Here is a 16,300-nt window from a genome sequence, read left to right on the forward strand (position 1 = left end):
AAACTCCTTTAATCCTCATCTGAAGGATTGTCATAAGTCAGGATATAAGCGAGGTTTAGGCTTTGAAAAACCTGATGAGACTCAGAATTTCTCAGATAAGGTTAAATATGTTTATACATGTATGTTTTGTGGTTCTCGTGATCATTTTCAACATATATGTATACCCTTCAAGAAAAGTATAAAAGTTGCTAGTGATCTTCAAAAGAAATCTAAACAATTGTTTGCTTCTCTAAAAGGATATCGAAATCTAACAAGAAAACCCAAACGGGATAGTAGTGTTGTTCCGGGAGATTTTTCTCTAAAATCAAAATCACTCTTTCAATGGTTCTTTAATAGTGTATGTAGCAGGCATATGACTGGGGATCTTTCATGGTTTGTGAATTGAAGTGATTTTCAAGGAGGTCTAGTAATATTTGGAGATGAGAGTTGCTGCTATATAAGAAAGAAGAGGGCGATCAAACTATCAGGCATTTCTGAAATCCATGATTTCGCACACGTTAAAGGTATGACTTGTAATCTTCTTTCTGTCAGTCAAATTTGTGACAAAGGCCATAAAGTTATCTTCAATGTGAATGGACGTGACATTGTAGACAAGACTGTAAAAGTAATTTTTCATGGAACTCGTGGAAAAAATAATTGTTATCTCTTGGATACTCAGTTTAATAATTTTTGAAAGTTTACAAAGGTGGAATCGACACATCTTTGGCATGAGCGTTGTGGTCACATCAATTATTGTGTTCTAACTAAGATCATTAAAAAATAACTTGTACGAGGCGTTGCCAAAATCAATGCTTAGATTGAAGGTGTCTGTGAAGCCTGTCAAAAGGGTAAACAAAAGAATGTTCCACATAAATCATCTTGTGATATTCTCACCAAAGCTCCTCTTGATTTAATTCATATGGACCTCTTCGGACCTATTCAACAACCTACTGTTGCTGGGAATAAGTATGCTTTAGTTATGGTAGATGATTACACCAGATTCACTTGGGTAGCATTTTTAGCTCACAAGAATGAAACCTTTGATGAATTCAAGATTATTGTTAATAGAATCAAGAATGGACAGGGTCGCAAACTAAAGAAACTTAGAAGCGACCGTGTAACTAAATTCAAGGAAACTAAGGTGTTTGAATTTTGTAATAAACTAGGAATTATTCAACAATACTCAACACATATTACTCCAAAAGCCAATGGAGTTGCAGAAACAAAGAGTAGGAACATTCAGGAAATGCTAGGGTAATGCTCCATAACAAAAAATTACCGTTAAATTTTTGGGGAGAAGCTGTTTTTACAATATGCTATTTGATCAAACGTGTCTATTTACGGTCAAAGACCATAAATACCCCTTATGAGTTGTGTTACGGTAATAATCCCAACTTACAATATGTCAGAGTGTTTAGAAGCAAGTGATACATCCTAAAAGATCGAGAACAGAGAGGAAAATTTGATTCTAAAAGCGATGAAGGTATTTTTCTTGGATATGTATCTGACAGTCGTGGTTTTCGAGTTTACAATTTAAAGTTTTGAAGCTTGGAATATAATTGATATTACCAAATATTTCTCTCCTAGTTCTCTATTCTTTATATCTAGAATACCAGCGGGAGGCGAATGCTAAAGCCCATTTTTGGTTAGTGAATAGATATTGATGTGATTATTGGAAAATATATATTTTAATATAATGGTGAAGATCCAATAACATGGTAGGAATGATATTTGATTGGCATTTCAGCACCGTTATTTTTTGTGAAATTAAAACAAAAACGAATTTGAAGCTAATTGTTTTATGGCATATTCTATTTGTAAAAATCTATCAAAATATCAAAAATAAGGGCATTCTAATACACGAAACTTTATCTTCTTTAAATTTTAATTTCAATAACTAATCTTCAACAATTGAAATTAGAAGTACTAGATGGTGCATTTTGGAAAATACTCATCCTTTCTTTTTAAGGAAAACTGATCCTTAAAAATAAACATGGGATAAGAAAATTATCCTTAAAAGTATCAAATAGTGATCTTTATGAACCCCCGACACCTTTAGCTCCACTTACTATGTACAGGATGGTTATTAATCCAAAAAATAGCAAGTGCTGTATGTGCCCCACGACAGATAAAGTATGAATTTTTGTTGAGTATGACGCATCATTTTTCTCTAAAACCAATTAACTGAGGTCTACAAAAATCAGATCTTGTAAGATATGACTAATTGAGAGGAGGAAGCTGACGTAAAGTGGAAGAAATCCCTTGATGTCAATCAATTATTAGTTAATAATTCTTGTGATCATAAATTTTGGCCATACGTCACGTAAATAATTATGCGAATTATTCCGGTGACCCTCAAATAATCGTTCCTTTGAGAAGACCTAAATGACTTTTTATTTGTGGATATTTCGTAGACAGGTTCTAGCTGTGGTTTCTTACTGCGTAGGTTCTAACGATTAATATATTCTACACAATTTCATGTTAATGTGTTTGTTTATTTTTGAAATAAATTTTTCTAAACTCCTTTCCTTGACTTAAATGATTGTGCATATTTCTTGTCCATATTTACTTGTGTATATATACTGCAAAAATTATGGAATCAAAGGAGAGCTTTTTAGCTTATGATATTGATGTGGATAATAGATACACACTAGAAAAAAAAAGTGCATAAAAGGTTTTAGCTCATAACATATTTATAAAAGGTTAATTAATACTATGGATAATAGCTGCACACAGGAAAAAATTATGGATAATAGATACACACTAACCAAAGTTGTGGATAATATCTGCACATCAAAATAATATTGCGGATAGTATCTTTATTCTACGAAATTTTGTGGATAATATTTTAGACTAATAAATATAAAGAAAATATAAAAAATCATTTAAGAAATAAAAATTGTAGAAAAATGAAATTTTGATAGTCGTATTTACGCTCATTGTGTAGGTCTTTCAAAAAAAATTCTAAAGATATAAAATTTGTCAATTCTTACGTATGATTTGTGAGAATTGTTATACTTAAGTTTGTTTGACTACTATACCCCTAACTTATCTAACTTTATCATCTCAAGCGAATGCAAATATTTCAAAGCCCCAAAAAACTTCTGTACTCCATGTCGTTATTTTAGAAGATTAATTGATTAATAAAATTTATTTTATTGAAATTTTTCAAGTTTAATATTCTTATTTATAATAGAAAATCGAGATCTAATTAATTATCTATGATCATAGTCGTTGTTCCTAGAAATAATTCGAGGTTTGAACAAACTATTCCATTTGTTTCTTTTCAATAATATCCGTTGTACTAAAAATAAAATTTGAAACTCTTATCTATGTCGTGTAAATAATTCAAAGGGTTTTCGAAGATATAAGAATTCACAACATTATGATACTTATGTACTCCCTCTGTTTCAAAAAGACTATCCTCTATTCCATTTTCGTCAGTTTCGAAATTGTGTCTAACTTCTGTTTATTAATCATATTTTCCCAATAAACTCTTTAATATACCTTTAAATTTTTATTCTCATAGATTCGTTTTTAAGTGGGCCCAATTTAAAATATTAAAGAGTTTTATATAATTAAAGAAACAAATATATCCTTCATTCATTCTAAGAGCATATATGTTTGGATCCAAAAATTAAATTTCTTAAACGGTTTATAATTCATAAGTGTCGTAGAAATATTATTGGTGGTGTGGTTGACCACCCCCATGTGTCACTATGCATGGGAAACTTCTCTCCATGCTAGACACGTGTAACATTTCTTCTAACTCAGTCAACACATGTAAAACCATCTCACATGCAAGCTAACACATGTAATAGCTAGAGTTATCTCCCTCTTGTATTTATATGTGATTAATCAATGAATTGAACTCTATGATTCTCCTTCTACTTCTCTTTTGTCTCCTTTATGCTTTAATCTTTGTCCTCTCCTTGCAACAAACTTAAACACATTATCACCACTTTGTTCCCAACTGAGCATTAATCCTTCACAAACTAAAGTTGTTGATTCTACCATTAATATCAAGTAGGATTTTTCTCAAGAAGAAGGTATTCCTCAAACTTCTTTTTCCCTTAAAACAAAATACTCATAGGAAATATGTTAACCCTCTCCTTTCATGATTTTAGATATTTATTAAATAAATAGTTATATTTGTTCTTGTTTGAAAGAAGAAAAAAAAGAGAAGAAGAAGAAAATAAAGGAAATACACATTTCTATGCATGCATGTTTGTCTTCTTGAAAGAGTGTTTAGTTATTGAAAAACATGATGCATGTATAATAGTATTATTATGAAAAAAAAAGAAGAAGAAGAAGAAAGAAGATGATATTATGATTTTGTACTACTTTTAGTATACTACAAATTATTATCATTAATTTATAGATTATGTATGGTATGCATGCATGTTATCTTATACATCAATGTTATGCCATGATTTGTTTTTTGGTAAATCATTATATTGTCTTGATGTGTAACTAAATTCATATAATAATATATATTTGTACAAATTTTTATTATTATTTTTTTTTATGATAAAGAAGCTTGTTATTATAATTTTGTGGACTGGGTTATGATCATATATTGAACTATAAGACATATCCGTATTACAAACAAAACCATAAAGAAACTTGGTTTTGGTATCCATCTTGGCCATAAAGAAATTTGGTCACGGGAAAATGATATCGGGATTTTTCGTGGACTCAGAAGGACTTGATCACCATATTAATGTCATTTATTTTTGTTTATGTAGATGGACCCAATTCGACCAGAATTCGAACTTTTGGACTCAACAGGGATTGAGTACCATCGTTGGGTATCTGATGTGGAAACCACCTTCGTGGAAAAGGACTACGCCTCCACTATCAAGCCATCTGCCGACGCTGCTTCGGCAACTGAGAAAGACAAATCTCATGCGCTTATGTTCCTCAAGAGGCATATCGATCCTAAACTACTCTGAAGTTATCATCACTTGAAGACACCAAAAGAGCTATGAGATGCTCTAGATAGCCGTTTTTGGAACATTCATGATTCCTTAATACCACAACTGAACATCATGTGGAACGAAATCCTCTTCCTCGATTATGTAAAAGTGAATGATTTCCAAAAAGACATGTTGTAAATTCAGGCACGTATGAACTTTTGTGGAAAGAAACTAACTGATGGGGAATGATTCAGAAAACCGTATCGACCTTTCCCACATCTTCCATGATACTAGCGAACCAGTATCGTTTAGAGGTCGACAACAAGAGAATCACCACATTCAGTATGTTGATAAACTTACTTCAAGTGGCCGGAAGGCACAATGAGATTCTTGTCAATAACAATGCCACAGCTGTCGGGAAAAAGAAAGTTCCCGAAGCTAACCATGACAAGGTCAATATAGGAAAGAACCCCAAAGAAAATAGGGATCGACATTCTGATCCACAACCCCATGATCCATACCCACATGGAGATAACACCCCTCGTGGAAGAGGACGTAAGGTAAATAATCGTCGAGGATGTAAAAGTCATTCCAATGTTTGGCACAGAGAAGGAACTTCTGGTCATATTGGTAGTAATCCTAAGTTCGAGAAAACACCCAAAAATCCCACTAACTAAAGGGCCGCAGATGAAAGTGCGCCTTGTTTTAGGTGTGGATCTACCGGAAATTGGTATAAGCATTGCAAGGCTAGTGCTAATGTAGCTGCGAGATACCAAAAGTACCGGGAAACTCTCTAACAAGAGGCTAACTATGTGGAAGAAAATGATGTAGCCCATGACGCCAACCTCACAATCTCAGACTTCCTGGGTAATGAGGACTTTGCCTCAACAATGGATGTTCCTGATTTTAAGTAGGTGTTATTGTTGCTAAACATGTTTTTACCATCTTTATGTTATGTGTATGGATTATCTATAATTACTTATTTTCTATTATGTTCTATAGAATTTTACTTTGTTTATGATAATCTATTGTTTATCATATCAATTAGAATGAAAAGGACGCCATTCTAGTAGAACAAGATTCTATAAAGAAAGTGAGATAAATTGTTCGTTTTTTTTTTTTTTGTAACATTCCTGCCTAATGTACTTGTAGTAATGTCTCCAGAAGAAATTGAATGTTTAGTTGATAGTGCAACCACCCACACTATCCTAAGAAATAGACAATTATTTGTTGATTTTACTCCTTATAATACATGTGTGACTACGATGATTGGATCACCGCAAGTAATAATTGTCCTAGGTACTACTCAATTCTTGTTGCCAAACGGCACAAGGATTAAAGTCACATAAGCTTTATATGCACCAAGATCTCATCGCACATTGTTAAGTTTCAAGGATATCCGTGAAAATGGTTATCACTTGGAAACTCATTGTGAAAATGTAATTGAGTACATATATGTGACCTCCAGTGAATGCGGAAGGAAGCACATCTTAGAGAAACTAATGAGTCACTCTAGTGGATTGTATATCACCACTATTAGGATTACCGAATCCCATGTGTTTTCCAACGATGAACTATTGGACAGTGACTTATATAAGCTTTTGCACGATCGACTAGGGAACCTAGGTCGTGATATGATGATCCGCGTTTTGAAGAACTCATACGGACATCCTTTCTTTAGAATGAAAAATAAAGTGGGACAAAAGATTGTTACAATGCAGAGTAACAATGTGCATTATAAAGTAAATGATGCACATTTTATACATTCTAAATTAATAGAAGCGCAACCCTCGTCTTCCAAAGTAATTGAAGCGCACCCCCTGTCCCATTCTTCTTCGCTATCTTTATCGAAGGAACATCACTGATTCTGCAAAGCTTGTTCTTAGGAAAAACATGATCGAGACCATCTTATGCTAAAGATACCAAACAAAATATTCCATTTTCGCAAAGAATACAAGGTGATATTTGTGGACCTATACATCCAGAATGCGGACCATTCACGTATTTTATGGTTTTGGATGATGCTTCGACTCGTTGGTCACACGTTGCATTGTTGTCCACAAGAAATGCTGAATTTGCAAAGCTGCTAGCACAAATTATACGACTAAGGGCTCACCACCCTGATCATCCAATCAAGTCTATCAGACTTGATAATGCTGGAGAATTTAAATCTAAAGGATTTGATGATTTCTGTATGTTTAACGGAATTGATGTAGAGCATCTTGTACCCCATGTACACACCCAAAATGGTCTCGCAGAAGATACCATCAAAAGTTTACAGATGATAGCTAGGTGATGAGTGCTAAAAAGTGCATATTTCTATATATTTTTCTTGGCATTTAACTCATCTTTTGTGCATTAATTCTACATTTTATCCCATATTCTGTATTTTCATTGTTTTCAAGAATAAATATTTTTATTAATTAATTTTGCATTTTTAGGTTGTAAATAAAGTTTGGATGAATTACGGAGCAAAAAGAGCAGAAAAGTGGTGGAAACCAAGAGGAATCACACAAGGAAGCCGTGAAGAATGTTGTGCGCAAGACCAGAAGGCTAGAACTGGTCTTGAAGAGGAAGAATTGTTCTTAAAGAAGATATGGGATTGGCATATCCAAGGCCCAAAACCCTCACCCAAACTCATTTCCAATATCCATACCCGTTTCCATTTTTAGCCGTCAGATTGGATCATCTCAGCATCCTACGGTCGCCTCATCTTCATGCATCAAAATCTTAAGATCCTTATTCACACTACAACACATAACTCTAATCTGCGCCGTTAATTTTGATGTATTATACATCCAACGGTCGCTACAAGATCCCTTCCATCTCGCCGTCAGATAGATCTATCAATTCCACATCCAACGGCTGAGCTTCGCAAATCATCAAGATTTCTATCCCCGCCACACACCCAAGCACCTAATACCTATACCCATCAACCAAACACTCCCCTCCTTCTTCTCCATCGACTTCACCTCCCTCACCCCCGTCTGCAGAACCACTCCCCATCGCCTGCACCACCATCATCACCTCCACCACCTTTCTCAACCACTCCACAACCAAACCAACTACAACCAATCTCCTTTCCCATCATTTCCCTACCTCTCTACCTATCTATTTCATCAATCTCTCTTCTTTTCTTTCTCTGAAACCCTAGGAGAGAAATTGATGAATTAGGTCGAGTTAGAAAAGCAATTGGAAGGCATGGAGAGGAGCAGGAGAGTCAGAAGAAGAATGGGTCGAAGACAAGAGTAGTTATCATTTCATCAAGTTAGGTATTTTTGAAACCCTAATTTCTCTGATTTGGGGAAAAATTATTGTAACCCTAATTTTGTGCTTGTAACTATAAATAGATGTTGTGGGTATGTGTTAGAGCTATGCCTAGACTAGCCAGTGCACCACCAAGATGCCTGGACTAGCCTGTGCACCACCAAGATGCCTGGACTATCCAGTTCCTCAATTGTTCATGTTCTGTTTTTGTTTTACTTTCAAATTCAGTTTTATTTTCACATATTCATCATGTTTTAATTTATCACTTGCTAAGGTTGAGATGAAACTTCCATGCTAATGCTAGTTGGTTAATGTGTTGACAATGTTCTTGTGTTTTGAAACTGTGTAGGACAGTTATAATTTAAGCATTTCATCACATTGCTCTCACGTTGTATGTCAAGCATACATTGTAGTTAGGATAACCCTGTGATTGATGGTGTTGCAGCTCATGATTAATGTTTATTGTTCAAACCTTAGACTAGTTGTGCTCTAATCAGACAATTAGTGCTATGGAAGAACATTTTAGCTGTAATTAGAGTATCCTTTAGGAAGGTTTAATCATCTAAGTGGCTTATCTGCGGGTAGTTTCAGTGTGAGAGCCCCAATTACTACTAGGACTAGACTTAACTTAGTGACCCTAAATCCTTCTCTTAAAACCACCTCTTTGATAAGCAGCAGGCTTGAACCTCCACTGCTATCTAGATAGTTAGCTGAGGCTAGAATCTCACTAATATCTAAACAAGGGGCAAGAACATGAGTTAGCATTGAAAATTGACTTAGCATAGGTTAGAGGTGGAATCAAAATCCTTAGTGATTAAGCCTAAAGTCACTGTTTCTTTCCCTCACTGCCTCACTGCCACTGAAGTTCACATTCTTGTTCACTGTCATTGTCACCACCTTTGCTTCTTACTCACTGTCATCACTTAGCTTAGCTAGAATAGCCTATAAAACTTCAACTTACACACACAAGTCTCTGTGGATCGACTCGCACTTGCACACACTACATCACGACACCGTGCACTTGCGGTATTAGTTTGTAGGTCTTTTCAGAAACATACCACTAGGGCATTGGTTATGCATTACAACCTTCCTATTACTGCCCGTGGATACGCCATATTGCATGCAACATTACTTATCCGCTTTAGACCCACTGTTAGCCAACCATTTTCTGCGTACCAGTTGGTAACTTGATATGAACCTGATATTTCACATTTACGCATATTTGGTTGTGCCGTATACGTGCCTATTACGCCACCACAACGTACTAAGATGGGTCCACAAAGACGAGTAGGTATTTATGTTGGATACGAATCCCCAACAATTATCCTCTACTTAGAACCTTTGACAGGCGATCTCTTTACCACTATATTTTCGGATTGTCACTTTGATGAGACAACCTTCTCGTCGTTAGGGGGAGGTATGGAAAAGACTTTCAAAGGGAACGACAAGAATTATCATGGTGTGTAACCACGTTGTCTCATCTTGATCCCCGCACTCCACAATGCGAAGGTGAAGTGAAAGAAATATTGAACTTCAAAATGTAGCAAATTCAATGCCTGATGCATTTACTGATATCGCTAAAGTGACGAGATCACATATACCAGCTGCAAACGTGCCTGCAAGGTTGGAAATTCCCTACAAGGGAAAAGGTACCATCGATATAGGTACCAAGGATGCACTTGGTGGAAGTGTAGCTGAGGCCGTGCCCCCCAAAAGGAAGAGGGGGAGACCACTTGGTTCGATTGACACTCAACCAAGGAAAAAAAGAGCGAGTAAGGCACAAACCGATCCATATATCATCAATACTGATAATCCATCTCATGAGATTATCTGTGATTACAGTTATGTCTATGAATCATTACTGGGGGACGCCCCGAAGTTTAAATTGATTCCGGAGAACCAAGAAATCTCTATGGATTTCCCTTCACCTAAATTAAAAATATAAACCTAAACTAATTAAATCAAAAATAATTTTTATTCCTAATCTAATCATTATCAAAGCATATTGATATTCTTTTTCATCGACGATTATTAGTCGATTCATAAATTTTTGTCCTATATTAAAACCACAAGTATATAATGAGTTGTGCAAAGCGTTGCATAAGATATTTAGCTCCATATCCGCATATTGAAACCCAGATCTCTGTTTTTCATTTTTTTTATGTTTCAGAAGAACAATTCAGCTGATATTGAAATATCACATTTTCATCCAAACTCAGTTTATGATGAAGAAGACCTTTAAGTTCGGCTGATTATCTAATATATACTCCCTCCGTCTCTAAAATATAGGCAAGTTTGTGTGTAAATTTACACACAAACTTGCCTATCTTTTAGAGACGGAGGGAGTATATAATTTTTTAGCCGAAGTTTGTTTATTTAGGATAAAATCCATGTTCGGTTGTCGAAAAGTTAGATTACTAGAGGAACCTATAAAAATGTTCTACTAAGGCAAGTTTCAACTCATATTGGAAATGTAGTTGTACTTCGTAATTTATCGTTGTTCGCCGAACTTGTACTTCATAATTTACCGTTGTTCGCTGAACTTGTACTTCATATTGGAAAAGTTTGATTACTAGAGGAACTTATAAATTACGAGTAAGCCGAACATGACTTTGTGAGTCGCAACTTATATAAAACCAAACTACGAGGTACAAGTTCGTCGAACAACGACTACATTTTGAATAAGCTGAACCTCAAATATTTTTTACATACACTTAGGTTTCCCTTTAGAAATATCAACCGAACGGTTATTTCCAACAAGATTCGTCTAGTAATTCTATAGCCGAACCTTGCCCTGAACATGTAAAAGAGTTTGTAAAAATTCATTTTTTTTAAGAATTCAACCTAAAAAATGGAGATTAAACATCGTCTACAAGTATACCTGTGAATCTAGTTTATATCACACATTTTACATTTTGGTCACTTCTAATTACTAAAATCTCAAGACCCAAGTTTTTTTCACTTCTTAAGATTACCATTATCATTCAATCTAATCATAATCATTAACACTAATCATATAACGATAATTCCGTCATTATTAAAAAAGAATCGATAAAGGATGGTGAGTTTTTTCACCTAGTGATTCTATTTTGGCACCATTAGGTATGCCTCAAACTAGGATTATAGATTTTTCTCCTAAATTTAGATTGTAAATTTGGGAAGATGGCCCATTTTGGTCTAGAGACAGAATTTGGGTTGTAGATACAAGTTTTGGAATGTGGTGCAACTATTGAACTATGGTGCGAATTTTATGTTAGGGTTCTAAACCAAAACAACAACAGCATAATCTCTAATAGAAGAACCCTAAGATAAAAATCATTTTTATTGGGGATTAACCACCTATGTTTAGTAAACAATAATAGAAATGAGCTTTTAATTGATTAAAAGATATGTTCTACAAAGCTCAAGAGCTGAGTATTTATAACTACTCAATACTTGTCTACCAAGAAAAATACTTACGCGTTTAAGAATCCTAACTAAACAAGGAAACTACCTAGTTAACTAAATAAAGGAAATATTATGGTTAAGGAGTTGGCACGCAACATCCCACCCCCCTTGAAAAAATGCTTGTCCTTAAGCATGAAATTATGGAAAGCGTAATAGTAGTTCATCAACATCTTCCCATTCCTCCACTGGATGATCCTCCCATTGGACTAACCATTTAGTGCCTGCATTATTCCCTTTCTTGAACATTTTCCGCTCCAAAACTCTAGCTGGTTCCCACTTATCATAATCTACTGTAATTGGTAAATTGGTATCCACAACAGCTGAAGAACCAAGTTTCAGTTTCAACTGAAACATGAAACACTGAATGAATACGACTTGAAGTAGGTAAGTCTAACCTATAAGCCACTGCACCAATTCTTTCAATGATACTAAAAGGGTCGTAAAACTTAGGGGAAATCTTAGAATAAGCCTGGTTCGCAACTGTGTTTTTCTTATAAGGTTGCAGTCGAAGAAAAAATAAATCATTGACTGCAAAAGTTCGCTCAGTACGATGTGTATCAGCATTATTCTTCATTCTTAATTTAGCAGCTTGTAATGATGATAGTCGAAGAGTAAAACCATAAGTCTCTCTGCACAACAAACGCTTCATTGGAGAAACATCTAAAAGCATTACTGAAGATGTATTTCCACGTAAAATGATATATTCTTCATTAAACTGGAACTTCATTCTCAGCTTGTTAAAATCCCAAGATATTTTCCCCAAAGTTCGTAGCCACTGTACTCCTAACACAACATCACAACCATTGATTTCTAAGAGATGAAAATCAACCAATAAGGTGTAATTATTGAGGTTAACTGGCACGTTAAAACAAGACCCATGAGTATTTAATGTACCTCCATCACCAACAGTTACCCGTAAAGAATTATCGGGTTTAATTTTGTGACCATATTGCTTGAAAATGTTTGGATGGATAAAATTATGTGTAAAATCAACCAAGATTTTTATCGTCTTAGACTTTATATAGCCTGTAATTCTCATTGTGTTGGGAAAAGTAGAGCCCATTAAGGAGTGTAGGGAAATTATAGGTACTTGGTCATCCTGCTCAACCAAACTATCTGAACACAGATGATGAATATTTTCTTCAACAACTTGATCTTCATTTTCAGTAGTATCTGGGGCCATATCTAAGATTAATAACCTTGGCTTGACACATAAATGGCCAGGTTTATAAAACTCTTCACAGTTAAAACAATGTTCTTTGTCTCGTCTTTCTTTCTGTTCTTCCCAGGTTAATCTTTTAGTACCAGGAGGCAATGTGGGTTTCTTAATTTGTGGGTTGGTAGCCATCGTGGATCTAAAAGGTTTGAACGATAAGGTTTGGAAACAGAAGAGGCTGCAATTATATTATCTTCTTGTTGTATTTCCTTTATGAAAGACTCAGCTAATATCTTATGTTCAAATAAACTAACACCGATGCCAATATCCACTCGTAACGCAGCAATAAATAGATCAACAAGGTACTGTGTAGGAAGATCATGAACGAAATTGAGAAATTTTTCAAACTCAGAGATTAATTGTCTAACAGTACCTGATTGAGTCAACTTTGTCAATGCAATATGCGGATTTACAAACTTGTGATCCCCAAATCTGTCACGAATCAGAAAACAAAATTTCTTCCAAGATGGTGTAGGGTTACACTTTTTAACCTAACGATACCATGAGTTGGCATCACCTGTCAGATGAGCAGCCACCACTTGAATTTTAAAAACTGCAGTGATCGAATGTAAGCTGAAATACTGATCATCTTGAAAAATCCAGCCGTCAGGATCAACACCATCAAAGGTTGGAAATTTTAGGTTGATGGAACCCGTACGAAGAGGTGGAGAATTTTCAGCACCAATATTACCATTATTATTGCCATTGCTATTATTAGTATGTTGGTGATTGCCTAGTCTTCCTGTGACGAGAGCATCAGTTATAGCTTCTTTCATTGCAGTTGCTAAAGCTGTTGACAAGGATGTCGTGAAAGCCGTGGTTAAGGATGTTGTTAAACCAAACATGTCTTCTTTACGATTAGCTCTATCAACTCCATCATGTACCTTAGCTTTCTCAATATCTTCCAAACGTTGTTTAGTTATACCGTCGAATAATTCTTTGATTTCGTCTTTTAAACCTCTAACTTCATTAGTTAATTCAACGATCGTCATGATAGAGAAAAAAAAATTGCTGAAATTTGTGAATATAACAAACCTGCTTTGTACCAGATGTTAGGATTCTAAACCAAAACAACAACAACAACAGAAGCTCTAATAGAAGAACCCTAAGATAAAAATCTTTTTTATTGAGAATTAGCCACCTTTTTGTTTAGTAAACAATAAGAGAACTGAGTTTTTAATCGATTAAAAGAGATGTTCTACAAAACTTATAAATTGAGTACTTGTAACTGCTCAATACTTGTCTACCAAGAAAAATACTTCCGCGTTTAAGAACCCTAACTAAACAAGAAAACCACCTAGTTAACTAAATAAAAGAATATTGTGGTTAAGGAGTTGGCACACAACATTTTGTGTCGGGAGGCAATTTTCTGATCACAATGATTTAAAGTTACAGCATGGATTTTAGGTTATGGGGTACATTAGGTTAAATTGGGTAACGATGCAGAGTTTAACGTTTTAAATCACGATGCATATTAGAGTAGTAATGCAGATTTTGGCCCACATTAATTCATTCTGAGTCGTGCAAACACCCACAAGGGCCACATTCCTCTCTCTCCCTCAGTGGCTACATACGTTTTTCAAGGATAACTTTCTTTTTTTGCACTCTATGTATTTAAATACTCAGCATCAAAACCCAATCATTTAAATCACTCAACACAAATGATTTCTGATCATGATCTTAAAAGAAATTCATACTCTCATAAGAAATCACCTAAAATGGATAAATAATCAATTGATATTTCAGAAACAAATTTAGCCAGTGTTAAATTTGTTATTACAACCTCTATCATTGCCATTAGGTAGAGTTTCAATAATTACGGAAATAGTTAATCAGTTGGTCTGGAGATTTTCTTATCTGATTACAAAATTATATAGTTGATGATGTTTATCATGAAGATGAAAATTTAGGAAAAAAAATTATTTTAAGAGGTTGTGATCTATTACCTAAATCCGTTAATGTTCATAAAATGGGATTTTTTTTTTCATCTCGATATATCACATAGTTACTTACCATCACGGATTGCTATCATAGTTATAATGTCTTCTTTTAAAACGTAAATTCAAAATGAAGTATGCACTTGAAAGAAAGAAAGAAAGTAAACATCCGAAACAACTCTCAGCTGCTGCTAAATACTAACATTTTTAGCAAAGGCGCATACACATTGTAAGACCGTCACCAACAGGAAGTTGACTAATTTGGATGCGAGAATCAGATGCTAATCTCTTGTTGAGGTCAACAATTGCATTTTTTATGGTCTTCATAAATTCATCAATGGAGGAATCATCTTCCAAAGCAACTGTTCCTGCCCAAAGTGTATTGTCATAGAGAATCAATCCTCCAACCTTAACTAACTTGAGTAGTCTCTCATGATAGTGTGTGTAATTTTCCTTGTCTGCATCCACGAATGCGTAATCAAACGACCCCTCGTTCTTTATCTGTAATTTTCGTCAGGAATAATGGAATACGAAACATAAGCACTGGAGCAAACAAAATAATTATAAATAAGCACCGGAGAGATCTGTATGCATGATATATGTACTTACATCTTCAAGTAGTTTGTCAAGAACAGGAAGCGCAATAGACTCGACAAACTCCACCTTATGATCTACTCCAGCTTTTTTAAACAACGGTAGTCCTAACTCAAATGAACTGCGATCCACATCAATGGCTATGATCTGTATTTTCACAGATGGAAATTCTACGTTAGATGATGATGAAACATTGAGATTGAATAATACAGAGCTCAGAGCTAGCGCAAAAGAGAAACAAATTAACCTTGCCGTCGTTGGGAAGAGAAAGAGCAGTTAGAAGAAGTGAGTATCCAGTGTAAACTCCAATCTCAATTGTCTTCTTTGCATTGACAAGCTTTAAAAGTAAAGACATCAAGGGACCTTCATCTGCTGCGCAAATCATCAAACTCCTACAACGTAATCAAGAATAATTTCATGTCATTGTTAACTTATTTATTTTTTCCAAGGAAAAAGCTGATGAAAAGAAGAAGAAAAAAATTACACAGTACATTGGAAGGCCAGCAGTAATTTCCCTTAATTCCTTGAGAACTTCTGCCTCATTCGGGTACACACTCGTCTTCAATATATACTACATACATGAAAAGACAGAGAAGTCGTAGTTAAGATCTAATGCTACTGCTGTTTCTATCTATATCTAGATATAGTTTATAAACTAAGGCTGGAACTTAGCTATAAAGTCCTCAATACAAATTAATATAAATAAGATCTTGATGATCGTAATGAGTTACCTGATATAGTTCTTTGCTTTGCAACAGACCGCTATCAGGTTTTGATAAATCAAACTAACTGAGTAATTTCCTGGGAATTCCTTCCATGATCTAGCAAGTACGCAGCTAGCTAGCTCTATCTAATCCAATGAAAGCTTCTTTCTTGACCAATATTGCGTCGACAGCAGAAGATTTTAGTGTGAGTATGAATCACTTGCTAAATTTATAAGA

The 16,300-nt window shown here is 34.8% G+C and overlaps 1 protein-coding gene across 1 annotated transcript; it reads right to left on the reverse strand.

Annotated features, from left to right (window-relative positions):
* Positions 1-14,676: 14,676 nt before the first annotated feature.
* LOC113277235 (probable caffeoyl-CoA O-methyltransferase At4g26220) lies at positions 14,677-16,300 on the reverse strand. Its single transcript, XM_026526380.1, has 5 exons — positions 16,091-16,300; positions 15,851-15,930; positions 15,607-15,751; positions 15,375-15,506; positions 14,677-15,266 (listed from the first exon to the last, which is right to left on the reverse strand). Coding segments are annotated over exons 2-5 (573 nt in total). The 5' UTR covers positions 15,853-15,930; positions 16,091-16,300; the 3' UTR covers positions 14,677-14,972.

This window comes from Papaver somniferum, chromosome 5 (genome assembly GCF_003573695.1).
Source record: "Papaver somniferum cultivar HN1 chromosome 5, ASM357369v1, whole genome shotgun sequence".
Lineage (NCBI taxonomy): Eukaryota > Viridiplantae > Streptophyta > Magnoliopsida > Ranunculales > Papaveraceae > Papaver > Papaver somniferum.

What these genes read in the sequence shown, in the direction of transcription:
- LOC113277235 (XM_026526380.1), bottom strand. An exon ending in CTCTTCCCAACGACGGCAAG is followed by an intron (nt 15,507 to 15,606) that starts GTTAATTTGTTT and finishes GTGAAAATACAG; the next exon opens with ATCATAGCCATTGATGTGGA. An exon ending in TTGACAAACTACTTGAAGAT is followed by an intron (nt 15,267 to 15,374) that starts GTAAGTACATAT and finishes CGAAAATTACAG; the next exon opens with ATAAAGAACGAGGGGTCGTT.